Source organism: Narcine bancroftii, chromosome 4 (genome assembly GCF_036971445.1).
Source record: "Narcine bancroftii isolate sNarBan1 chromosome 4, sNarBan1.hap1, whole genome shotgun sequence".
NCBI classification, from domain to species: domain Eukaryota; kingdom Metazoa; phylum Chordata; class Chondrichthyes; order Torpediniformes; family Narcinidae; genus Narcine; species Narcine bancroftii.
Window position 1 is genome coordinate 215,912,158 of NC_091472.1, and position 26,943 is coordinate 215,939,100.

Genomic DNA, 26,943 nt, shown 5'->3' on the forward strand with positions numbered 1-26,943 from the left:
TGTTTCCATGCTGTAAATCTTTGATTTTTGTATCTCGTGCTCCATCAATCTGCTCTGTCCAGTTGCAGCAAGGAAACCCAAGTCTGTACTGACCACCCTTTACACCAGTGGTCTTCAAACGTTTTATTCCCACTCACATGCCACCTTAAGTATTCCCTATGATTAGTAAGTAAGGGATTGCTTAAAATGGTCTGTGAGTGGGAAATAAAGGTTGAGAACCACTGCTCCAGACCCAACTATGAGTGAAATATTTTGCTTGAGAAAAACTGTCATTGGCCCCTTTCCTTTGGAGGTATGAAAGCATGCACATAACAAGGTACGATTAGAACAATGGTGTTTTGAAGAGTTTACCAAGAAGGTAGATTAAGGAAAGGCTGTGGATGTTGTCTACATGGACTTTAGTAAAACCTTTGTCAACGTCTCACATGGGAGGTTAGTTCGGAACGTTCAGACACTGGGTATCCATAGAGAAGTTGTAAACTGGTATCGAAATTGGTCGCGTGGGAGAAGACAGAGGGTAGTAGTGGATGGTTACTTCTCAGACTGGAAGTCTGTGACGAGTGGTATGTCTCAGGGATCGGTGCTGGGACCATTGTTGTTTGTTGTCTATATCAATGATCTGGATGATAATGTGGTCAATTGGATCAACATGTTTGCTGATGAGACTAAGATAGGAGGCGTTGTGGACAGTGAGGAAGATTTTCAAAGCTTGCAGAAGGATCTGGACCGACTGGGAGAATGGGCCAAAAATGCCATTCCCCTCCCCTAACTTATCCATCTATCACCCCACCTGTGGGATTGTGCTCCTTCCCTGTCCCTTTCTCACCACCATTTTGTTCGTATGCCTGCCTACAGTTTTCCATACCTTGATGAAGGGCTCAAGCCCAACAAGAGTGAGGTGTTGCATTTTGGAAGGGCAAACCAAGGTAGAACATACACAGTAAACAGTAGGGCACTGAGGAATGCGGAGGAACAAAGAGATCTGAGAATACAGATACATTGTTCCCTGAAGGTGGTGTCGCAGGTGGACAGGGTTGTAAAGAAAGCTTTGGGCTTCTTAGCCTTTATAAAGCAAAGTATTGAGTATAGGAGTTGGGATGTTATGTTAAAGTTGTTTAAGACATTGCTGAGGCCAAATTTGGAGTATTGTGTGCAGTTCTGGTCACCTAACTACAGGACAGATATCAGTAAGATTTAAAGAGTGTAGATAAGATTCACTAGGATGTTGTCAGGTCTTCAGGAGTTGAGTTACAGGGAAAGATTAATCAGGTTAGGACTTTATTCCTTGGAGTGAAGAAGAATGAGGGGAGATTTGACAGAGGTTTACAAAATTATGAGGGGTATAGACAGAGTGGATGCGAGATGGCTTTTTCCACTTATATTGGGGAGATAAATACAAGAGGTCATAGCTTTAAACTGAAAGGGGAAAGGTTTAGGGGGAACATCACTCTGGGAGTGTGGAATGAGCTGTCATCTCATGTGGTGAATCTGGGCTTGACCTGAAGTTTTAAGAATAAATTGGATAGATACATGGATGGGAGAGGTCCGGTGGGTTATGGAATGGGAGCAGATCAATGGGAATGATGGTGAGCACAGACTAGAGGGGCCAAATGGGCTGTTTCTATGGTATGTGTGTGGAAAGGAGAGGTGTGAAAACCACTGCGTTACACTAATCCGACACTACTCCCACATTTTTTTTTTAATTCTGCTCAAGTTCCTGTCAACTCCTCCCACCTTCTACCCCCTCACTCACACTCAGTGAAATCCACAGCAGACCATTAACCCAACCCAACCTCGCGTCTTTGGGTTGTGGTAGGGATCCGGAGCATCCTTGTCACAGGGATACTCCATTCAGATAGGGCTGGAGGGCGGGATTGAACCGGAGTTGCAAGGCAGCACTACCAACTGCTGCACCGCTGGGCCATGGGGAGTTAAACGAAGGAGAGGTGGGCTGGTGGCAAGGTTCAATAAAGGAGCAGGTGGATGAAGCAAATTTTAAAAATCAGTACTGCCAATCACTTCCCAAAAGTATTGCATTAATTTTACCTGACATTGATACAAGACCTGGGAACAAGTGTGTTATTTCACAGGGAGTACAATCAGTGCAGAGAGTTTGTTATTGACGACGAGCTCAGTGCATAAAGCAGAAATTCAGCTCATTTACAATCCCTTGGAACAATTTAAAAAAAAACAAGTGCTGATCCATCAGTTGAGTGTAATGGCAGGATAGGGAATTGTGTCCCATGGGATTGAGCAGGAAATAATTCTGCTCCCTGGAACTGCTCCGGCAAAGGAGTTTCAGCTGAAGATTGAATTTGTCAGCTCAGGGCTGCTTGGAAGCAATCTCCCTCTCCTTCTCTATCCCTCCCTCTCACCCCCTCTCTCCCTCTCCCTCTTTCCCTCTCTTCCTCTCTCTCTATCTTTCTCCATCTCTCCTTCTCCCTCTCTCTCCCTCTTTCCTTCTTTCCTCTCTCTCCCTCCCTCTCTTCATCCCACTCTTTCCTTTCCCTCTCACTCTCTTTCCCTTTCTTTCTCTCTCCCTCTATCTCTCTCACTTTCTCTTTCCCATCCCTTCTCCCTTTCCCCTCTCTCCCCTCCCTACCCCTCCTCCCCTCCTCTCTCTCTCTCTCTCCTATTCTTCTTTCTTTACGTTTCCCTAACTTTCTCACTCTCTCTCTACCCTTCTTACTCTTTCCTACTCCGTACTCCCTATCTCCCTCCCTTTTCTCTCTCCCCCCTCCCCCTTTCCCTCTCAGGACATCAGTGAGTGAGCCATACATTCTGACCCTGGGAATTGCACACCCGGGGAGCTGAGTCATGGTATCCATCTGCCTACACGCGCCCCCGGGATAGTCGCTGAGCAGACCCGAGCTCCTCTGCAGTTTGTGGAAATATGGAGTATGTGGTCATGACACTGGAGGAACATTTGGACAGGAGTGCTAGGTTATAGTAGTTGGATTGGCAATCAGCAGACTGCTGAGTTTGTGTACTAGTACTGACAGTTCACAAACTGAATGCAATAAATCTGCAGGTTTGCGAGATGATCTCATAAAATTAAACAAGGAAGCTTTTTGAATTGTTGATACAGTGGTGCAGTCATAGTGTTCTACAGCATGGCAACAGCCCTTCAGTTCATCTTTTCCAGACAGACCGAGTAGTCCACCTGAGCTAGTCCCAAACAGCATAGAATCCAGCCCTTACACCCACCTCTTGCTTGCCCATACCTTGGTACACTCAACCCACTTAGCTGCACTCGGCCAGTATTACCACCGCCAGGAGAGGAACCTGACCAACAGGTCATTTCAAGCTCCATTTGCAGCGCGGTTTGAGTCTGAGAATCGGCCAGTGTGGCCGCAAATCCTTCATACCACCCAGTACCACCCATCTCCCATCACTCGGTCCATAGTCTTCCTAAATGCTCTCAGGCTGTGCATTCCCACCACGCACCACTCTCTGGATGAGGAGGAGCTCCCTCATATCCCCTCAAAATATGGTGTTCAGTTCTGGTCACCTCACTACAGGAAAGATGTGGATGCTTTAGAGGGAATGCAGAGGAGATTCACAAGGATGTTATAGAGAGGGTGCAGAGGAGATTTACTAAGATGTTACCAGATTGGAGAGCACAGCTGAGGATAGGTTGAGTCCTTTCTCCTTGGAGCAACGGAAGATGAGGGTTGACCTGATAGGGGTGAACAAGATGATGAGAGACATTGATCGTATAGATGGTCAGAGGCTTTCCCCCCAGAGCAGAAATGGCTAACCTGAGGGGGCATAGTTTTAAGATGCTTGGTGGGGAAAGTACAGGGGGAGGGGGGGGGGTGTATGTTTCTAACACAGAGAGTGGCGGGTACATGGAACACATGGCCAGCTATGGTGTTGGAGACAAGTACAATAGGATCTTTTGTGAGAGAGAGTAATGGGGAAGGGGAGAGAGAGAGAGAGAGAGAGAGAGAGAGAGAGAGAGAGAGAGAGAGAGAGAGATGGAGGAAAAGGGAGAGAGAGAAAAGAGGGGAAGAGAGCAGTGGAGAGAGAGCAGGAAAGGGAGGGAGAGATAGAGAGAGAGGCTTTTAGGATAGGAATGTGGAACTGAGAAGAATGGAAGATTATGCAGAGGGGAAATTCTAGGTAGGCTATTAGGTCAGCATAACACTGTGGGCCAAAGGGCCTGTACTGTGCTGTAGTTCTCTGTTTTAAATCTCTCTCCCTTTACTCTGCGTCCTCCAGTTTTACGCGCCTTGCATATGGGGCATGGTTTCCCTGCGGTCTATCTGATCCGCGCCCCTTCAGTGTCCTCCCAGAGAGCTCCTCTCCACGTGACAGAACTGCTGCTGCCCAGGCAACCTCAGGACTACACCAGCAGTAACATCCCCCACTGCCAATTCCAGTTTTCTTTTGAATTTAAATTTTTTTTAAATTTAGACCAACAGCAGGGTAACAGGCCCTTCCACCCCACGAGCCCATGTCCCCCTCCCCCCATAAATACACCCCATTAACCTGCAACCCCAGTACATTTTTGAAGGGCAGGAGGAAACTGGAGCTCCTGGGGGAATCCTTCACGGACATGGGGGAGAATGCACAGACTCCTTCAGACTGCACCAAATTCGAGCCCGCTGTAATAGCCATGCGCTCAACGTGCCGCCCAACCTTTTAAAACAACATCAAAATACCTTTTGTTATTTTAAAAGAAAAACATTGGAAACTTAATTAGTTGCTGATGCTTTTAACACAAGAATGTTTTAGCGCACCCAAAATAAAGTCAATATCATTTCCAAACGTCCTTGTTTTGGTGAGGTGGGGGAGGAGGGGGTGGAAATGAACATGGTGGCTCCATGAAGCATACAGCGTAAGACAGGCCTTGCCGCCAACTCATTCATGTCGACCAAGATGGAATTCTGGTCTGATTCCTTTTGCCTTCATTCGGGGCATATCCTTCCACCCATAAAGTCTTTTGAACATTGTTATTGTCTCCGATTCTGCAGCTCGTTCCAGATTAAACATTGTCCCTTACGTCTCTTTTAAATATCTCCACCTTAGGTCCTCCAGTTCTGAAATCATCTATTCTGGGGTAAAGGCAGTGAAGCTTTCACTTGAGGTTTCAAGAAAGTGAGAAGAAATACTGAAGGAAACTCAGCAAAGACTTCTCATGAGCTAAATGCTTCTCTGCTTCAATCATCCAGCCCGGTTGAGAAGTTGGCGCCTTGGCGCAGCTGCGCGGGTTTTCGCTGAGACCCCCATCCAGGTTACCGTGGGCGGTTTCAGCCTCCCTATCTGAGGAATGATGTTCTTACCATTGAGGAATTGTAACCAGCGTTTGCCCAGCTGATTCTAGGGATGGTCGCGCTGATGCCTGAGAAGGGAGTGGGCCAGCTTTCACTGGAGTATGGAAACATGGGAGGAGTTTTCATGGAAATCCGCAAAATACTAGCAGGACTGGGCAAGAGATGGTCGGGGAGACCACAGAGATTCCAATCGCAAGATATAGTTAGGGTCAATGATGATTTACCTAGATGCCAAATGATTGTATACTGTGGTAAACCTCTGTTAGACAGTGATTGGCTGCTACTGACTGGACACACCTCCTGAGACCAATCCTACCCATAGGCCCTTGCAGGCGATCCTTTTGCTCTGATCAGTCAAAGAGTTGGATGGTTGTTCGAAAGTGATCCAGTCTTTAGCTATTACAAGCCTGCTGGTGAATTGTTGATGGTACATCACATACATTCAGAGGCGATAAATTATTTTCTTTAATGTTACAATTTAAATTTTTTAATTTAGACGTACAGCACAGTAATAGGACCTAGTGTCCGTGCCACCAAAATACCTCACTTAACCTGCAACCTCCGTACATTTTTTTTTAAAGGAGCCCCCCCCCCCCACATTGGGAAAATCCCACGAAAGACACAGGGAGAGCGCACAAACTCTTTGCAGGCAGTGCAGGATTCGAGCCCAGACTGCCGGTGCTGGAAAAATGTTGTGCTGACCGCTCTTGACCTACAGTAAGAGGGGTGATCTTTTGGAGAGTGCTGGCTCGAGGGGGAAAATGGCCTGCTGCTGTGCTGCATCAATCACACTGTGAGCACCCAAGAGGTTTAAGGAACAGGGAAAGATGGCAAAGAAGTGGAAGATCTGCCGTTTGGGCTGAAGGACCTACTCCTTTCTTCGGTGGCTTTTATCCGTTGGAACGTTTACTGTTTCTCTTTGGGTAATGTGCATTTTTTTCTTCTTCCTGTTTCCTTCAGGGAGATCCTGGAAGCCCAGGGAATGGATCCAGAGGACCACCAGGATTACCCGTAAGTGTTGAGTGCTCCTTTAGATGAGCTGCTTAAATACAATCTCCCTACTTGCAACTTTCTTCATTTTGATCCCATCAAAATAACCAAAGGGCATGATCCAAGGATGGGCTCACATGCAACTCGCTTCAAACCTAACCCTACACTTAGTGGTATTTTACAAGCAAGCAAAAGTTATTTAATTTCCCACAGGAAGGTACCAGAAGCCGCAATGTGTAAGGAGGCAATTTTCTTCAGTGAATTTGCCTGCCATCGTCCAGATGTAGAAAACCCCCACTCTCGTTCAAAAACCGTTTGAAGGAGACGCATGATGCTGGGCGGGGGTCTTGCTTTAACCTCATCAGAAGGTGACACTTCTGGCAGCACCCTCTTAGCCAGTACTATGCTGGAATCTCTGGCCCGGGGCAGATTACCGTCTTCTGGCTCGGAGAGTAGAGAATTGTTTGTGCCACAGCGTGGCTACCTCCCTTAAAATGGGAGGAAGTCTGTCCTTTGATGGATCCAGGCAGTGCAGGACCGGGTCCACGTCGGATTCAGACACAGTCAGGGTTCATCGCGACCATGCCCCCTCCTCAGCACAGCCCTCCTAGTTAGGCGAGTGACTGGAGCCCTTTATTGCTTTAAGGATTACTTTCAATATAACCTGACAAACCTGATCGATATTTTGCTCTTCTTCCCACAGGGAATTCCAGGGGTACAAGGATTCCGTGGACCCAATGTAGGTTATCCTCACTGCACCAGAAATCAGTTTCTATCTCCTGCCGAGCTGTCGGTCAAGGAGCTTGTGTGTCTTTTGAAAAATGTCACTGCGGTCACGAGAGTGGACTGGGGCCTTGCTGAGAACAGCTAACTCTACCCCATGCCACCAGCAGAGCCTACTGGGACACAATAGCATCCAGTCCCAATGTATGGACTTTGCTTCATCCAGCGAGTCAACCTAAACAAGGAATTCGGCCCAAATGCTTCGTGCAAAAGGGGTGAAGGATTTCAGTGCAGGCTTTAATGAGCTGAAGGATTTGGTCGCTAACCCTATCCCAAACTCAATGGTTACAAACCGTCACCATCTCTGACCAAGAATTGTTGGGTTGCTAAGTCAACAAGTTAGTAAAAAAAAAGCTAATCTCTAATTACTTTAGTAGTCAAACAAGAAAGTCTGCAGATAGCGTTCGAGTGCAAAACTCAAACATGCTGGAGAAACTCTAGATGAAGTAAAGGGTAACCAATGTTTCGGGCCTGGGCCCTACGTCAGGTATAAGCAAAAGCAGGCAGGCTCCTGGATTTAAAAAGAAAGTGGGGGGAGGGGGAGAGAGGAGAGGAGGGAGGAAGGGGCAGGGGGAGGATCACAGGTCACAGGTGGGAGGGCAGGTGAGAAGGGGGAGGGGGAGCTGGAGGAAAGGAGACGGAGGGATGGGGAGAGAGGGAGAGAGGTGGGGAAGGATGAATGGAAGTAGGAGAAGTTGATGGAAATGCTATCGGCTTGGAGAGTTGCACAGACAGTATCTAACTGCTTCGCAATCTGTGTCTCCGGATTCTGGGACACTGAGGCATCAGAAGGTCAGAAGCTCGTGCAGTCATATCTTATACGTATGCTCTCGTCCATGCTCACCAAAGAACCCACAGCAACCCCGCGGAGCATCTTAAGACTGGGTAAAATTCAGAAAAAAATGGAGAAAGCCAGGGGTTTCAGAGTATGAGAAAAGGTCACGGGGAAGAGATAAGCTTTGCAAATGCTGGAACATTGGCACATCACGTTGGGAAAGAGATGAGGACTGATGCAGGCGAGAGGAATACCGAAGGTCAAGGCAGTTCAACACAAGAGCCTTCAACAAAGGCCAGACAGAACAGACCCCTCACACCATTCTGTGTTCTTGAGGGGAGGAGGTGGTATTTGAGCAGGTAATCTGATGCCCTGCCATTGAAGAGAAGTGTTTTACCCTTAAGAGGGAACTCATCCTTTTCATTGAGGAGAGAGGAAGAAGCATATCTTGCCAGGGAAAAGTGAACGATATGGTATTGGTGTAACAAACTGCTAATGTCGCAAGTCGGGGGGGGAGTAGTTGAAAGGAAGGAAGGGAGGGTGGAAGGGATTGAGGGAGGGAAGAAAAAAGAACAGGGAGGGAGAGAGGGAGAAACAGGAAAGGCGGGGCATTGAGAGAGTGAGAGAGAGGAAGGGCGGAGGGAGAGATAGAAGGAGGAAGGGAGAGAGGGAAATAAAGGGGAGCAGGAAGGGAGGAATGAGGAAATTGGAGAGAGAGGAAAGAAAGGGAGTGAGGGATTTTTTGCACATTCACCATGTCTTTAGAAAAGTTTGAAATTGTGTCGTGTCACATCGGTGTGAGATCAAGCCTCTGGCCATGACCGGCAAAATGTTTTAGCGCCAGCGGTTGACTGGGCCTAAGGGAGAACTGCTCCTCCTCAAAGTAGGGCCGTGTACACCATTCAAGAGTGGGGATGGGGCTTGGCGGCAGCTCGAGTCTGGCAGAAAGCAGGCAATTTGTAATTGGAGCCTGACGCCCCTTCCCCTCCTCCACATCAGTGATTTCAATTTGAGAAGCTTCACCAGAAACCCAAAAGTTCAACAGCACAAGTATTTTTTTAAAATCAACTCCACAAGATAAATCAGCCTCTTACTTTCCTTGCTGCACATGAGCTGTTCATTAACTCTGCTTGCAAATGCCCAGGAATTCTGAAGGCGGAGAATGAACTGCTCTGCTCTTCACTTATCTCTCTCTCTCTCCCCATCTCTCAGGGAACAGAAGGTTTCCCCGGTCCAAAAGGCGATGAGGGAGAACCAGGAGACCCAGGACCTGATGTAAGTAGAGATTTCAACATCACGCTTCACGACTCTTTGTATCCGAGGGAAGCCCCTTTCTCCACCATAGGGCCTTATCACTGTCAAGCAGGTATACACGTCTGTGTCAAAACACGACACTGGAGAAACTCGCCAGGTCAAACTGTGTCCCTTATATAGCAAATGTAAAATGATACAACCGTACAGAAAAAGGTCGGCAGGCGTCCGAACAAAAGGGTAGGGGGGGAGGGGTGGGGGGGGAGACGTGGTCCCAAAGGCAGGAGGTAATAGGTGGGAGGGCAAAGCAGCAAGAAACAAGAGAGATTGCTAGGTAAATAGAGAGGGAAAGGGGTGGAGAGCTGAGAGGGGGAAGGGAGGGGGAGGGGGAAGAGGTTAGCAGAAACTGGAAAATTCCACATTAATGCCATCTGGCTGGAGAGTGCCCAGTTGGAAAATCAGATGTTGTCCCTCCAATTTGTGGGTGGTCTTGGCAGGTCAGTACCAGAGGCATGGACCGACGTAGGTGTGGGAGTATGACACAGAACTGAAATGATTGGCTACTGGGAGATCTCTGTCACTGGTGCAGACAGAGCGAAGATGTTCAGCGAAGCAATCTCCCAGTCTGCGCCTGGTCTCTCTGATGTAGAGAAGGCCAAGTAGGGATCACTGGATGCAGTAAATCAGCTCTGCAGATACACAAGTGTTGCTTCATGTGAAAGGCCTGTTTGGGGCCCCGCATCATAGAGAGGGAGGAGGTGTGGCACCTTCTGCGGCCACAGAGGAAAGTGTCAGAGGGGGCAATATGTGGGGAGGGATGCATGCACCTGGGAGTCACGGAGGGAGCAGTCCCTATGGAAGGCAAAGAGGGAAAGATGTACCTGGCAGTGGGATCCTATGGTAACTGCCGAAAATTGCGGAGGATCATGTGTTGGATTGCGAGGCTGGTGGGGTGGTAAATGAGGATAAGAGGGATTCTGGGTTTATTGCATCTGGGGGCAGAGTGGGCCAGGGTAGATGAGTGGGAAATGGAGGAAATGCGGGTGAAGGGCTGAGTGGATGGTGGTGGAGGGGAAGCCACTTTTGTGGAAGAAGGCAGATAGTTCGGAAAATCTGGACTGGAAAACCTCATCTTGGGAACAGCTACTGCAAAGACGGAGAAATTGAGGGAAGGGAATAGAATCCTTGCAGGGGACAGGGTGTGAGGAAGTGTAGTCCAGGTAGTTGTAGGAGTTGGAGGGTCTTGTAAAATATGTTGGTAGAAAGCTTGTCTCCCAAAGATGGAGACAGAGAGATCCAGGAAGGGAAGAGTGTTATCGGAGATGGACCAGGTGAGTTTGAGATCAGGGTGGAAGTTGGCAACGAAGTGAATGAAGTTGAAAAGCTCATCACAGGTGCATGAGGCAGCCCTGATGTGGTCATCAGTATAATGGAGGAACAGTTGAGGGTTCCTTGCCTGTGTAGGATCGCTCCACAAGCAACCCATGCAGGTTCCCATGGCACTCCTTTGATTTGGAAGAATTGAGATGAGTCAAAGGAAAAGTTGTTTAGAGTGAGGACAAGTTCTGCTAGGTGGAGGAGAGTGGTGGTAGAGGATGACTAGTCCGATCTCTGGTCTAGAAAGAAGCGAAGAGCTTTAAGACCTTCTGTATGGGGGATAGTGCTATAAAGGGAATGGACATGCATCGTGAAGATGAGGTAGTCCGGTTCAGGGTACCTGAATTCGTTGAAGAGGTGACGGGTATGTGAGGTATTGCGGATGTAGGTGGGGGAGGAATGGGGATGTGGGATGAGGGGGATGAAGGTGGGGCCTCCGTCTCAGAGAGGGGGAGATCAGAAGGGATGGTCAGAGATAAGCAGAGGTCAGAGTGGGAATCAGTGTGGTGGAGGGAGGTCAGAGGGTAGAAAAGGGAGGTGGAAGCCTCACCTTTGTCCCCTTCTGCCCACACCTTAATGAATTCTGGGTTACGCCATGATGCTGAACTCTTCTTCAGTCATCTCCGTCTTCGGGCCTACTTCCACGAAGTGGAAGACCCGTTCTCCTCACCCAAGACCCCTTCTCCCACTTTGATCCTCTTTCTTCCTCTTGGACACCTCCTGCTGGCCAGCTGCCCACTCAAGATCATTTTATTTCCAATTGCTGCCAAGTCATCAAGCACCCCTCTCTCACATTCTAATCTTACTCCCTCTGAATGCTCCACCCTCCACTCTCTCCGCAACAATCCCAACCTCACCATCAAACCCGCAGACAAGGGTGATGCTGTTGTGGTCTGGCGCACTGACCTCTACCTTGATGATGGCACTCAGACACCTCCTCCTGTTTACCTCTTCCACAAGACCCCACCACTGCTCACCCCTGGCCTTCTCTGTCCCCAGATTCAACCAACACAGGATCCGCTTTGTCTTCACCTCCCCACCAGCCTCCGCATCCAACATGTCGTCCTCCGGAATTTCCAGCATTTAAAACAGGATCCCACTACCAGATGTATCTTTCCATCTCCTCCCCTCTCTGCGTTCTATAGTGACCATTCCCTCCATGACTGCCTGCTCCTACTTACCCCTTCCCACCAATCACACCCTCCCACCCCCACGGCACCTTCCCCTGTGGCCCCGGGCCCCCACACCTCTTCCCTCACCATTGTCCGGGACCCCAAACACACAGTCTAGGGCCCCAAACAGGCCTTTCAAGTGAAGCATTTCACTTGTATATCTGCAGGATTGATTTTCTGCCTCCGGTGCTCCCGTTGTGGCCTTCTCTACATCGGAGAGACTGGGAGAACCTCCCATATAATCATATACAGCATAGAACAGGCCAGTTTGGCCCTACTAATCCATGCCGGAACAAATCCCCACCCTCCTAGTCCCACTGACCAGCACCTGGTCCATACCTCTCCAATCCTCTCCCCTCCATGTAGTTATCAGTCTTTCCTTAAATGTAAATAACGTCCCTGCTTCAACCACCTCCGCTGGAAGCTTATTCCACATCCTAACCACCCTTTGCGTGAAGAAATTTCCCCTCATGTTCCCCTTATAATTTTCCCCCTTCAATCTCAAACCAATATCTCCCCCCACTCTTAATTGAAAAAGCCTATCCACGTTGACTCTCTCTGTCCCTTTTAAAATCTTGAACACCTCCATCAAATCCCCCATCAATCTTCTACACTCCAGAGAAAAAAGCTCCAGGCTGCTCAACCTTTCTCTGTAACTCAAACCTTGACATCCTGTCAACATTCTCGTGAACCTTCTCTGCACTCTCTGTATTTTGTTTATATCTTTCCTATAATTTGGTGACCAAAACTGTACACAGTATTCCAAATTTAGCCTCACCAATGCTTTGTACAATCTCATCAAAACATCCCAACTCTTGAATTCAATACTCAGATTTATGAAGGCCAACATTCCAAATGCCTTCTTCACCACTCTATCTACCTGAGTATCAACTTTGAGGGTACTATTTACCATAACTCCTAAATCCCTTTGCTCCTCAATTGTCTACCATTCAATGTATATGACCTATTCAGATTTGCCTTTCCAAAATGCAACACTTCACATTTATCCGTATTAAATTCCATCAGTCATTTCTCAGCCCATTCCTCTAGCTTTTCTATATCTCTTTTTAAGCTATGGTAATCTTCCTCACTGTCCACAATACCACCAATCTTTGTATCATCTGCAAACTTACTTATCCAATTTACCACCCCTTCTTTCAGATCGTTAATATATATAACAAACAATAGTGTACCCAGGACCGATCCCTGAGGTACTCCACTAGTCACCGGCCTCCAATTGGACAAACAATTTTCTACCACTACTCTCTGACACCTTCCATCCAACCACTGCTGAATCCATTTCACTACCTCCTAATGCCTCATCCTTTTTTACTAACCTCCTGTGGGAAACTTTACTAAAGTCTAAATAGACAACAGCTACAGCCTTCCCTTCATCAATCTTTTTTGTAACCCTCTCGAAAAACTTTATAAGGTTTGTTAAGCATGATCTACCCTTGACAAAACCATATGCACCAGTGGCAAAGAACTCCCAGTGTCCAGCCATTTCAATTCCGTGCCCCACTCCTACACCCACATGTCTGTCCATGGCCTCGTGTACCATCCCACCCAAGACCACCCGTAAATTGGAGGAACAACACCTGATTTTCTGGCTGGACTCTCTCCAGCCGGATGGCATTAACACCAACTTCTCCGATTTCTGCTAACCTGCTCTCTTCTTCCCCCTCCCTCCCCTTCCCCCTGCCAGCTCTCAAATCTCCCTTCCCACTCTATTTACCCAGCCCTTCCCCCTCCACTTCACTGCTGTCCCCTCCCTCCCTTCTCCACCTATCACCTTCAGCCTTTGCGACCATGCTCTTCCCCCCATGCTCCTACCCCCTTACCCATCTATTCAGACGTCTGCGACATTTTTCCATACGTCGGTTCTGTATTTTTACCTTTGCTATATAAAGGACACAACTTGACCTGCTGAATTTCTCCAGCATCATGTTTTGACTTCAACCATGGTGTTCGCAGACATCTGTGTTTTACCCATGCACGTGTCTGGGCATTTGGGAATGACAGCGTTAGCTTCTCCTGGGGTGCAAATGTACACCAAGCAAAAATATTTAAGCTATATAAAAAAATAACCATTGTAATATTTTAAAATCTATTTCTAAACTCAAATTTATTCCTTCTAAAATGGGGATTAGTGATAAAAGGTCACACCTTTATGAACAAAACTTCCAGGCAAATAGAAGCTTTTGAAAGGGAAATTGAACATCTTTTTCTAGACTTGTTGGGGACTGTTGATAGGCATGAGAGAGGGAATATTTTGCAGGGAAATAATTGGGCTTGCTTTTAGATGCAGTCAGCATGTGCAAAATGGGCCAAATGGCCTCTTGCCACATCAAAGAGAGTGATGTGTATCATTCTTCTTCCCAGAGGAACCACCAAGGCAATTACCTTTTTATTGATTGAGGTATGACTCAGTCTGTTATTGAAAGTTGGCATCACCCCACTTTTAAAATGTCTCACAAGTGACCCTGGCATGGTCAGCAGGACTTGGCTTTGACCCCAGAAGGGGCTTGCAACCAAAGAAGGCCTCTCAGCCCTTCTGGACTATGGCAGCCCACATTCAGATCGTGCTGGATGTGCAAGTTGACCCTAGTTCCCTAACTCAGAAGTAAACACAATTTCTGTTGGAGTAGCTCAGTAGGTCAGTGGTGGGGGTGGTGGGAAGGGGAAGAACAGTTGATGTTTTGGGCCAGAGCCCTTCATCAAGACTGGACCGAGGGTTCCAGTTAAAGTTTCATTGAGCGGCATGTGCTCATGGGCTGGAAAGGCCGTTTATTGCACTGTGTCGAAATTTTAAAAAAAAATTTAAAGAAAGGACTCAGTCCCAAAACGCCAGTTGTTCTTGTGAGGCCTCCTGACACATTTTAGGGTGGCACGGTTGGGGTACCTTTAAGCACAGCACCTTTACAGCACCAGCGATTGGGACCGGACCCACGCTGTCTATAAGGAGTTTGTACATTATCCCCGTGTCTGTGTGGGGCTTTCACCAATTTCTCCCCACCATTTCAAAAACGTACCCAGGGTGTAGGTTAATGAGGTGCACGGACTCGTAGGGCCGAATTGGCCTGTTTCAGTGCTGTATGCCTAATTTAGTTTATATAAATTTATCTCCGATGGACGCTGCCAGACCTGCTGGGTTCCTCCATCGTTTCTTTGTTTTTACAAGGGTTAAGCTTGGTTCTGATCCCATTCCAGTGAAACCATCTGGTAATCCTCACTGACAAGGAGAGAGGCTCCAGAGTAGGTCAATCTTTTGGCTGTTCCTCGAATTGAATCAAATTCCAGTGTGAGCAAGCAGTGCAGGAAGTGGCAGGGGGAGGGGCGATAAGAGAGCGGGGAGTGCATTTTATTTTCAACCTCCAGACGTTTTTTCAGCTGCAGTGGGGAGATGTTTTAAGATGCATATCCAGCGATTCAAGAGCTGCAGAGGTTGGGTGAACCTGGTAAACAGATCGAAGCAACAGACTTGACCCTCTTTCATGTGTTGGCTGGACAGTGCCAGCCCTGATACGGTGTGCTAGTTTGCAGACTCCCTGCTCCATCCCACAGTAAACTGGTGAGGCAGAGCGGGTAGTACAGCCTCGAATTTCAGTCTCCGGTAGATTGCGCAGATTTTCAAAGAGAACCCAACAATTTTCACTTATAAAGCAACTTTAACATTGCCAGAGCCTACTCAAACAAAATTTGGCACCAAGGAAGTATTAGCGCTCATGACCCAAGGTTTAGCCAGTCAGGAATTGCTGGGGTCACACTGCAATTGTGGGTAGAAACGGTCAGTCAGTGTTTCAGATCAGAACCCTGTCTCTCTCTCTCTCTCTCTGTCTCTCTGGGCTAAATGATAAAGGGGGTGAGATTGTGCACACGGTGGGGGTAAATAAGATGGGGGAGGGTCAAAGAGGTAATAGGAGGGGTGGGAAGTAGGGAGACAGGTAGGTTTAAGGCACTCTGTAGTGGGGTGGGGGGATATTTAATTTAACATAATTTAGAGAGACAGCATGGCAACAGGCCTTTCCAGCCCACAAGCCCATGCCATCCAAATCCACCAATTAACCGACAAACCATGTATTTTTTTTTAAGAGTGGGATGAAACCAGAGCACCCAGGTAACCCACTCAGATCACAGGGAGAAGGTACAAACTCCTAACAGACAGGGCCAGAATTGAACCTGGGTCGCTAGCACTATAAGGGCATTTCCCTTGATGTATTGTCCCTCGAGTGGCCTCTCCCAAACAATGATTTGAATGGTAGACCAGACTCAATTGGACGAATGGTCTGATTGTACCCCTAGATCTTGTGGTCTTATGGATGCGGCCGAGGATAGAAGATATTAGGGCAGTTGAAATGGTTGGCTGACAAAGCTTAAACTAACAAACAGAGCGAGGGTGTTCTGCAAAGGGTCAATTCAGGGTCCCGACCAGAAATGTTTAAAGACAGGGAGCTGAGAACAACCTTTTTCTTCCATATCTGGAATGAGGTACCAGAGGAAGCTAAAGATGCAGATATATGGACAGATATATAAATTGGAAGGATATGGACAAATGTAAGCCCAGAATGCCAATTTGGTCATACTGTGCATAAGTTGGGTAGAAGGGTCCAATCCTTGTTGAATTACTCCATGATTCTCATGGCAATAATTAATGCAGAGAACTAGTTCCATTCCTAAAGATGAACAACCTCCAGTTGTTTACAAAAACACATGATTCCACAATGCACAATATGCTGTCAATGAAAATTTTGGGAACAATTTAGCTTACACTGGAAAACGCTCTGGCTCATGGAGAGTGACCAACAACACCCTGTTTAGACCGGAGTGCGACAGCATTGGAAATTGGTTGGAGTGAGGAATTTTGCTGAGTAAAGCAAGGATTATTCCAAGTTCAAGTGTGCAATGTCAGGAGACAGGAAGGGACCTTGACTTCAAATGGGCACCTTGCAAAGCTTCACGGATCTCCCAATTAATGATTTTTTTAAAATTTTAGACATACAGCACGGTAACAGGTCATTTCGGCTCACAAGTCCATGCTTCCCAATTTGCACCCCATTAACTTATGCCCCTGGTATGTTTCGAACAGTGGGAGGAAACTGGAGCCCCTGGGGAAAACCCACACAGACAACGTGAGAACATGCAAACTCCTTCCAGACAGTGCAGGATTCGAACCTCAGTCTCAATTGCTGGCACTGTAAAGGCATCATGCTAACCGCTACACCAACCGTGGCGCCCAAAAATGTATTTTTTATCCCCACTCCCGAAGTGCAGTCGCTGTCGTAATGCAGGCGGTGACATGACTCTGCAGCGGGTAGTGCGGCTTCCCCTCCCCTCCCTCACTCCAGCGACCCAAGTTCAGTCCTGACCTTAGGCACCATTACGCGTACCTCCACCCCACCCCCAACAGCGGCTACCTTACCCACCCCCTCTCCCACGTCTCGAGGACATATGGTTAAGTCCATCATGTCTCTTGCTGTTTTGCGAGCAGCAGAATGGGAGGGGAGAGTTGGTAGGACCGTGCGGAGAATAAAATGGGTCAAACTTTAAAATTTAGACAAATAGGCCATTGCGATCACCCAATTACACCCAATTGACCTGAAACATCCCCCCCACCCCAGTCAGTTTTGAACAGTGATCCCGCCCCCCCCCCCCCCCACGGAAAACCTATACAGACACAGGGAAAATGTACAAACTCCTTACAGACAGTGTGGGATTCGAACCCTGGTCCTGATCGCTGGGACTGTAAAGGCGTTGCACTAATCGGCTACACCAACCGTACTGTTTCTTGGAGTAGGATCAGTGCATAGGAGAGCTGGATGGAGATCTGCTGGTGTCCATGCTGTAACTGTGACTCTGCAACTCTACGATTCAGGAAATCGATCAGCCAACCTTTACCAACTAATACGTTAAAATAGCTACAGTCTGTTTTGGTGCCTGTTCAGAAGACCAAGATCAATTTTCTTCTTCTGAGCGTCTTGCAACCAATCAGAGTTCCAGTAATATTGTCTTATCCAAGATGTTTGACTCAAGTCAAGTCAAGTTTATTGTCATCTGATTGCACAAGTACAACCCGGTGAAACAGCGTTCTCTGGTCCTCGGCGCAAAAAAACAGACATAACACACATACAGACAAACTATACATGTGCAGGACAAGTATTCATGTATACAAATATGTCTCGGCTGGTTAGTGTGACTGGTTCCTTTGGTTGTTCACCATTCTCACTGCCCGTGGGAAGAAGCTGTTCCTCAGCCTGGTGGTGCTGGCTCTGATCCTCCTGGATCTCTTCCCCAATGGGAGCTTCTGAAAGATGCTGTGTGCGGGGTGGAAGGGGTCCTCAATGATTTTGCGGCCCTCTTCAGACAATGATTCTGATAGATCACGCCGATGTGGGGTTGGGGGGGGAGGGAGACCCCGGTGATCCTCTCTGCCACTCTTTCGGTCCTGTGGATTAACCTCTGATCCATTTCTCTGCAGCAACTGCACCACTCTGTGATGCAACCAACCAGGACGCTCTCGATAGAGCTCCTGTAGAAGGTTGACTTGATGGGGGCCGGGTAGCCTTGCTCGCTTCAGTCTTGTCAGGAAGGCTCAATTCCAGAGGCATTGCCCTGAACTTCAAGTCTACCCTCTACACTCATGCTTTTGTTGTAGAAGTTGAACCCACAATTAACCCATGAGGGGTGAGGGGTTAATGTGGGGTGGGGGGGGGGGGGGTGGCGGTGACCACAAGTACAGGACTGAGTCTTCCATCAGGAATTACTGATTACATCAAGATTCGCTGGAAACACTCAGCAGGCCTGGCAGTATCTGCTGTTGAAAGGGAACTTCTCCTCTCCGTCAATCTTCAGGTCTGCGCCTCTTGATCCAGAGGGCATGTGTCCTATTCTGTTCCGACCTGAACCGTTAACTCGGTTTCTCTCTCCACAGTTGCTGCCCGACCTGCTGAGAGTTTTTCATTTTCAGTTCAGTTTTCCACTGTTTGGCTTTTTCTTTTGTTCTTTTCAGGTTAGTGAAGATTTGTGATGCTCACGGGACACATTTCAGATGGGTGGGGGAGAGAAAAAGGTGGAGTACATGGTTAATGGCAGGATTCTTAAGAGTGTGGAAGAACTGAGGGACCTTGGGGTCCAAATCCATAGATCTCTCCTGATTGCCACGTAGGGTCACATGGTGGAAGGCATTTATATAGAGGTCTGGACAGGCCAGTCTGAACCTCACTGACCCCTCCCTTGGCTCCTCCCCGGATTTCCCAGTAAAGGCTGGCGTGCCCGGACTCACCCCTCTTGGAACCTGGAACCTGGCCAAGTCGTGTATCAGTACTGCTCAGGTTTTGGGTAATTAAAGCCATCTTGTCGATGTGATTATTGTGTGCACCACAGATAGTTAAGAAGAGATTGTACGCTGGGCTTCATTCGTCGGGGGATTGAGTTCAAGAGCCTTTAGGTTATCTTGCAGCTCTAGAGAACTCTGGTGAGACTGCACTTAGAACATTGCGTTCAGTTCCAGTCGCCTCATTACAGGAAAGATATGGAAGGTATGGAGAGGGGGTAGAGGAGATTTCCCAGGATGTTGCCTGGATTAGAGAACGCATCTTATGAGGCAAGGTTAGCAGAGCTGGGGCTTTTCTCTTTGGAGCAAAGAAGGATGAGAGGGGACTTCATAGAGGTCTATGAGATTATGAGAAGCCTAGAGAGGGTGAACTGACAGCGCCTGTTTCCTGGGCCATCAGTCGCAAATACCAGAGGACGGGCACAACGTGAAGGGAGAAAAGTTTAGAGGAGATGTCAGAGCCAAGGTTTTTACACAAAGAGTAGTGGGAGTCCAGAATGCATTGCCGGGGGTGGTACAGTAGAGACATTTATAAGACTCTTAGACGGGCATGTGGACGTAAGAAAAATAAGAGGGTTATGGGTGTGGGATAGGGGAGGTTTAGATGGCGGGAGGGCAGAAGAGAACAAAAGCTGAGAAGTGACAAGGGGAGGGATTATCTCTCTGAATGGAGAGGGGTGGGGAGCAGTAGGAAAGGAAACAGTGGGATAAGGAGAGAGAGAGACTTGGGGGAGGGGGGTGTTCAACAGAAACTGGAGGATCAGGTTAATGCTATCTGGTTGGAGAGTGCCTGTATGGTGTTGTGATGTTCTATGTTCTACATCATACCCAGTCGATATTACATATGCCTGAAACACTTTGACTTGTCCAGTGTTTATCCCAGAAACCTGAACGTGATAACTCAGAGCTGACTAAGAAAACTCTTTTCTTTTGTTTATGCCGCAGAACACTGTCCCAGGAGAACCAGGACGCAAAGGAGCCAAGGGTTACAGAGGTCTGGAGGGCAATCCGGTAAGAGCTTCACTGACCTTTCGTTGAGTTGACTGGTTTGAAGGAAAGGTGGTAAAGGTCCTTTAATCACAGATCATGCTGTGCGTGTGTGTGTGTGTGTGTGTGTGTGTGTGTGTCCCAATATTTGCAAAATATGTACAGATTGCAAGAGAGCAATACCTCATTTATTTCGCTCCAGCTTTCACTCTATCTCCATTGGTCCCTGAGACATGCAGTAGAAAGAAGCCCCACCCATCACTTTAAAAAGTGCAATGCACTGAAGTGCTGGAGAAACTCAGAAGGTCACGCAGAATCCACAGGAAGTGAAGGCCTGGGCCCTTCATCAAGGTACACACAAAATCCAGGTCGGGGCCTGAATTAAAAGATGGATGGGGGAGAGGAGTGAGAGGAGGGGAGGAGAAGGGAGAGAAAAGGAGGAGAGAGGAGGGAAGGGGAAGGGAGGAAAGGGGAGGGGAGGGGAGGAGTGAGGGGAAGGGAGTGAAGAGGAGGGGAAGGGAGAGAAAAGGAGGGGAGAGGGGAGGAGCAAAGGGGAAGGGAGGGGAGAGAAAAGGGGAGGGCAGGAGTGAGAGGAAGGAAGGGAGTGAAGAGGAGGGGACGGTAGGAGAAGAGGAAAGGGAAGGGGAGGGGAAGGGAGGGGAGGGGAAGAGAGAGGGGAAAAGAAGGGAGCGAAGTGGAAGGGAGGGGAAGGAAAGGGAGAGAAGGAGAGGAAGGGGCAAGGGGAGGAGTACAGGCTATCAGGTAAGAGGTCATAGGTGAATATGGGCGGGAGGGCAGAAGAGAACAAAAGCTGAGAAGTGACAAGGGGAGGGATTATCTCTCTGAATGGAGAGGGGTGGGGAGCAGTAGGAAAGGAAACAGTGGGATAAGGAGAGAGAGAGACTTGGGGGAGGGGGGTGTTCAACAGAAACTGGAGGATCAGGTTAATGCTATCTGGTTGGAGAGTGCCCAGGTAGAATTGAAGGTGGCCTCAGTTTGGTAGTGCATGAAGCCATGTTTGTGTGGGAATGGGGTGTGGAGTTAAAATTGTTGCCCACCAGAAGGTCATTGCTATTGCAGCAGAAAGAGTTGAGGTGACCAACGAAGCGATCTGCCAGTCTGCACCCAGTCTTTCCGATGTAGAGGAGCCCACAGTGGGAGCACTGGAGACAGTAGTTGAACGCTTCAGATTCACAAGTGAAGTGTTGGGGATTGGGGCCCTTGAATGGTGGTGAGGGAGGCAAATGGAGCACTTCTTGTGGTCACAGAGGTTGCGAATGGTTCAAGTTGTCTAATGTTGACTGCTGTGAATGCTCTGTACACCCACTCCAGTTTTATACCGGTCCCGGTAGCCGCTGAAGGACCTGATGAGTGGAATCTTCGCTACCTGCTGGTTCCCCATCCAGTCTTGTTCCACCCTGACTTGGAAGAAGAGCAGCCGTCTTTTATTGTCACCAGATTCTTACATCCAGAACCACCCCATCCCCACCCTCTCCAGAAGGACGGCAGTGTTTCGAGGCTCACCGCCACTTACTGAAGGTCGTTACAATGCTGTGCTGTTCAAAAGACCATAAGACATAGCTTCAGAGATAGCTCATTCAACCCATCGAGTCTTCCCCACCATTTAATCACGAGCTGATCCATTTTCCCATTCAACCTCACTGCCCGGCCTTCTCCCCATAACCTCTTATGCCCTAGCCTATCCATCTCTGCCTTAAATACACTATGGCATGATCAACAACCACCTGCAGACACAAAGCCAGCAGTCAAAGGCTTTATTGATCAGAAGACCTCGTCACGCCTTGACATGTTGCTGGCTCGCATCCAAGGCAGGTATGGGGGGAGGAGACTAGGGCCCTCGGCCTTTATTAGGGATCTTATGGGGAGGATGGAAGGCCCAGTCCAGCAAGGTCATGCCTGCAGTACCCCGTTCCACCACATGCACCCACTGACCTGGCCTCCACAACCCCCGGTGGCAACAAATCCCACAGATTGACCAGCTTCTGACCTGTCGAAATTCCTCTGCATCGCTGTTCTCAGTGGACAATCCTGAGTTTGTTCCCTCTTCTCCTAGGCTCTCCCGCCATGGGAAACATCTGCCATTTCTTCACCTACTTGTTCTTCCTGGCTAAACAACTCAGTAAAAAAAATAAACGCAATGACGTACAGATACACGAAAGCAACAGAAATAGATGTTCATTGGAAACAAAACCTAATTTTGTTTTGTTCTTTCTTTTTCAATCTTTCTTTTAATAATATTCTAGGTAAACGAGACATAAGGAGAAGCGGTAAAGGATATCACGATATGACATCATATGATATAACATTTTGTTTGTTCTTCTACTTTTGCAGGGACCCCCAGGGCCCCCTGGAATACCAGGGCCTTCTGTAAGTATACGGTGAACTCCTTTACTTTGTTAATACGCCGTGGATCGCTCAAGTAGTGAATAGTGCATTCCTTACCCTTTTCCTTTTGTTTACAGGAATGTGAAATATTGGACATCATTAAACGCATGTGCTGTAAGTGGACAATCATTCGAATTTTTCCTGTGTAGCTCCGTGCGCCCCCCCCTCACCCCACCATCCCGGGACTTGCCGGGATGTTTGCGTCTGTGGCCCCCACTCTTGGAAAACTGACCGACTCTTAAAGGCCCCCGCTACACACCACGCACAGAAACGTGCAGTTGTAGATGGAGGCCATTACTGACTGAGCCTTAAAGGCCCCCGCTTCACACCACGCACAGAAACATACAGTTGTAGTTGGAGCCCATTACTGACTGAGTCTTTAAGGCCCCCGCTTCGCACCACGCACAGAATCGTACGGTTGTAGATGGAGGGCATTTGGCTCATTGTGTAATACACACTAAAACGTTCAACCAGGCTCAATCCCACTTCCGAGCTCCCCAACTGTGGGCCTTTGGCTTGCAGCAAGATGTGAATTTCGCCACCTTCCATTCCCAGTTTAGTTTCCGACTCGAGTGAGATGCTATACTTTCTCAATTCCTTCCCAACCCTACAACCAATTAACTCAAACTGGCACCACCCATCAACAAACTCTCTGCCAAGAGAAATGTTTCCTTCCTGTTTATCCCCCCTACACCCAACATACACCTTCAGTAGCCTTTGATCCAAAGAAAAAAACAACCCCAGCCTGCACCATCCTCCTCACAATTCGAACTGTTCAGACAAGCTGATGCCCTCTTGAATGCCTTGCACACCCCCTCTCACGCTGTGACCAGGACTGCCTACTCTAATCCATGCCCTTCTGCTGATGCTCACTGCCGAAGCCAATAAGACACACTGTGTATCAGATACAAAAAGTCACACAGAAATGCTCGGCCAGTGGAGCAGAGCCCAGATGAGGTAAAGATATGTTCCCGACGTTTCAGGGCTGAATCCTTCTTCAAGGTAAAAGCAGGCATCTCGATGAAGGCTGAGAGAGAAAGGTGGGGGGAGAATGGGAGCGGGAGGGGGAGGTCAGACCAACAGGTGTTAACTGGGGATGATAAAAAGTGAGGATAGAGGGCAAAGGGAAGAGAGAGAGAGACAGAGACACACCACTGAAGGTAAAGGAGGTCATAGCTGGGGGTGTGTGGGGGAAACCAGAGAAGTCAGTGTTAATGCCACTCGATTGGAGGTCGCCCAAACGAGGTGTTGTTCCTCCACTTTGCGGATGGCCTCGAGTGCACTTTGTTTTCAAATGGTTTGCTAATATTTCTTTCTCTTTTATTCAAACAGCTTGCTGCGGTGAGTAGATTTCATTGTTTGAAGCTCAAATGAATTTTATCGGTTGCTTTGCTGTCACTAAACAAATTTTCTGTTGTTCAACTTTATTCGATTGTGTATTGGCATGGGCATGCAAATTAATAGACCGTCCCCCAGACTTTGGTTGGTATCATCAGTTCAAAGCTTTGCTGGAATTTAGAGACATTCCCTAATACGATCAATACCTTGACAGTCAATGAGCATGAAAGAGGTTTGTTCGGGTTCAGAATTGGAATCAGGATTTATTGTCATTAACAAGTCATGAAATTTGCGGTTTGCAGCAGCGTCACAGGGCAAACATTCATATTATCACCATCTTACAACATTACTGTAAAAAAATTTAAATGATACTGCACGAAAAGTAAGGCCGTGTCTTTGGTTCCTTGATTATTCAGGAATCTGATGGCAGTGGGGAAGAAGCTGTCCTTGAGCCGCTGAGGGCTTGTCTTTAGGCTCCTGTACCTTTTCCCCGATGGTAGCAGAGAGAAGAGGGCATGGCCTGGGTGGTGGGGGGGTCTTTGAGCATAGAGGCTGCTTTTTTAAGGTACCGCCTCATGTCGATGTCCTCGATGGAATGAAGTCTGGTGCCTGTGATGTTGCTGGCTGAGTTAGCAGCCCTCTGGAGTTTATTCTTGTCCTGAGAGTTGGCATCTCCATATCAGGCAGTGATGCAACCAGCCAGAATGCTCTCCACGGTACACCTGTAGAAGTTTACAAGAGTCTTCGATGACATACCGAATCTCCTCAGGACACCTCACAAAGTATAGCCACTGGCGAGCCTTCTTCTTGATTACATCAACAAGGAGGCTCCAGGACAGATCCTCGGAGAGGCTGACATCCAGGAATTTGAAGTTCTTGACCCTCTCCACTACTGAGCCCTTGATGAGGACTGGGTCGTGTTCCCCTGACTTCCTCCTGAAGTCCACAGTCATCTCCTTGGTTTTGTTGATGTTGAGCACAAGGTTGGTGTGTTAGACCATTCAACGAGCTGATCTATCTCCTTCCTGTACGCTTCCTCATTGCCGTTTGTGATTCTGCCGACAACTGTGATGTCATCGCAAAGTTGTAGATAGCATTGGATTTGTGTCTGACCACACAGTTATGGGTGTATAATGAATAGAGCAGTGGGCTAAGCACACATCCTTGGGGTGCGCCTGTGTTGATGATCAGTGAGGAGGAAACATTTTTACAATTCATACTGACTTCTTCCACTGATAAAGTCAAGGATCTAGTTGCAGAGGGAGGTACAGAGGCCCAGAGTTTGTAGCTTCTTGACCAGCACTGAGGGAATATGGTATTAAAGTGAAACATGGAAGTCTGCAGATCTGGTAATTGTAGTCAAAACCCAGAAATACTAGAGGAATTCAGCCAGTCCAGTAGTGTTCATTGATGGTGAAGATCTATTACCAGCACTTCGGGCCTGCACTTTTCTTCAAGATATGAATGAGAAGAGACAAGCAGAAACTGGCTGAATTCGTTCAGCACTTCTGTGTTTGCGTTCAGATTACAACCTGGAAATGGAATTAGCAGAGCCAAGGAACTGTCATGTAGAAGTTTCTGACCTTGACGTTCGTGCTGATTAAATGATCTCCATCACATTCACAACAAATGGTGCAGAAGACACAAAATCTACAGGACAATTCTCACGAGGATTCTAAGGGTTGAGTTACAAGAAAAGATCGGATCAGATGTATTGATTTCACAGGAGAGAAGGAGGGACTGGTGAGAGGAGACAAAGTCTGTTTCCCATAGTCAGAAATCTAGAGGGCACAGATTTACAGTGGGAGGGAGTTGGTTTAATGGGTGGGCAATGAGCTAAGGGCTGGCACAGTTTGTGCAGTGGTCATTAACAGGGCCAGCCACCAGGGTTTGAATCGGACACTGTCTGTTTAGGAGTTTGCACGCTCTCCCTGTGTCTGCGTGGGTTTTCTCCAGGGGCTCCGATTTCCTCCCACCCTTCAAAAACTTATCAGGGTTGTAGATCAATCAGGTGTAATTGGGTGGGCCGAAAGAGCCTGTTACACTGCTGTACCATGTTTTCTTTTAAAAATTCACACACAGAGAAATTGGCTCCTGGAATGAACTGCTAGATAATATGGTTGAGGCAGGGTCAGTAACAGTATTTGAACGGACATCTGAATGAACAGGACATCGACTGATGCATCCATAGTATAGATAGGCATGATGATCAGCAGATATGCAGTAGGCTGAAGAGCCTGTTTCTAAGCTGTTCAACTCGAAGACCCTGAAGTTTCTGTTAATAACTTCAAGGCCTCTTCAAAGCAAAAACTTCAGTCCATTGAAAAAGTCCCCTTAAAGTTTTGATCAAATGGAGGAAGGAAAAGTGGCAGGAGAAAGAGATAATGGAAATATTAGCAGGCAAGTGAGGCTCGTGATGGGCCGATCGACTGGTGTGGAGGCAAGTTGTTGTTACCTTTGTTCTCCATTTCAAGTTCCCCGACATTGACCATGCTGCCACTTCACTTCCTTAACCTACCTGATATCCAGTATCCACAGTCATGGTGAATGGTCAATTTCCTTAAGTCAAGCCTGCCATTCAACAGCATGGGAGGTGGTGAGGAAATTGCAGGGGTTGTGGGAGCAATGCGGTTCCTCCTCACTGACAATCAACACAGGCACGCCTCAAGGTTGCGTGCTTAACCCGCTGCTCTACTCACTGTGTGGGCAAGCACAATTCAAATGCCATCTATAAATTTGTTGATGACACCACGGTTGTTGGCAGAATTACAGATGGCAATGAGTACAGGAGGGAGATACATCAATGGTGTCGCAACAGCAGCCTTGCACTCAATGTTAGCACAGCCAAGGAACTGATTGTGGACTTCAGGAGGGGCAAATCAGGAGAGCACGGTCAAGCCCTCATCGAGGACACAGCATTAAAAGCTTCAAATTCCTGAGTGTCAACACCCCTGAGGATCCGTCTAGGGCCAGTCACGAACGCCAGCACCTTTACTTCGTGAGGAGTTTGAGGAGATTCGGTACGCCACCAAAGGCTCTCGAAATTTTTTACAGCTGTACCGTGGAGAGTGTTCTGTCTGGGTACATACTGTCTGGTACGGAGATGCCAATGCGCAGGACAGGGAAAAAAACTCCAGAGAGTTGTTAATTCGGCCAGCGCCATCAGTATTCTCTCCATCGAGGACATCTACAGGAAGGCAGCCTCTATCCTCAAGGACTCCCACCATTTGTTTTTTGAATGAATAAATAAAGTTT

At 47.9% G+C, this 26,943-nt stretch overlaps 1 protein-coding gene across 1 annotated transcript in view; it reads left to right on the top strand.

The window, feature by feature from the left end:
* The window catches only part of col6a1 (collagen, type VI, alpha 1), a 103,481-nt gene that overhangs the window by 57,491 nt on the left and 19,047 nt on the right, over positions 1-26,943 (top strand). Inside the window, exons 23-29 of the mRNA XM_069933939.1 lie at positions 6,240-6,290; positions 6,973-7,008; positions 9,040-9,102; positions 19,903-19,968; positions 22,297-22,332; positions 22,428-22,464; positions 23,683-23,691. Coding sequence (XP_069790040.1) covers positions 6,240-6,290; positions 6,973-7,008; positions 9,040-9,102; positions 19,903-19,968; positions 22,297-22,332; positions 22,428-22,464; positions 23,683-23,691 — 298 coding nt within the window. The remainder of the gene's footprint in view (positions 1-6,239; positions 6,291-6,972; positions 7,009-9,039; positions 9,103-19,902; positions 19,969-22,296; positions 22,333-22,427; positions 22,465-23,682; positions 23,692-26,943) is intronic.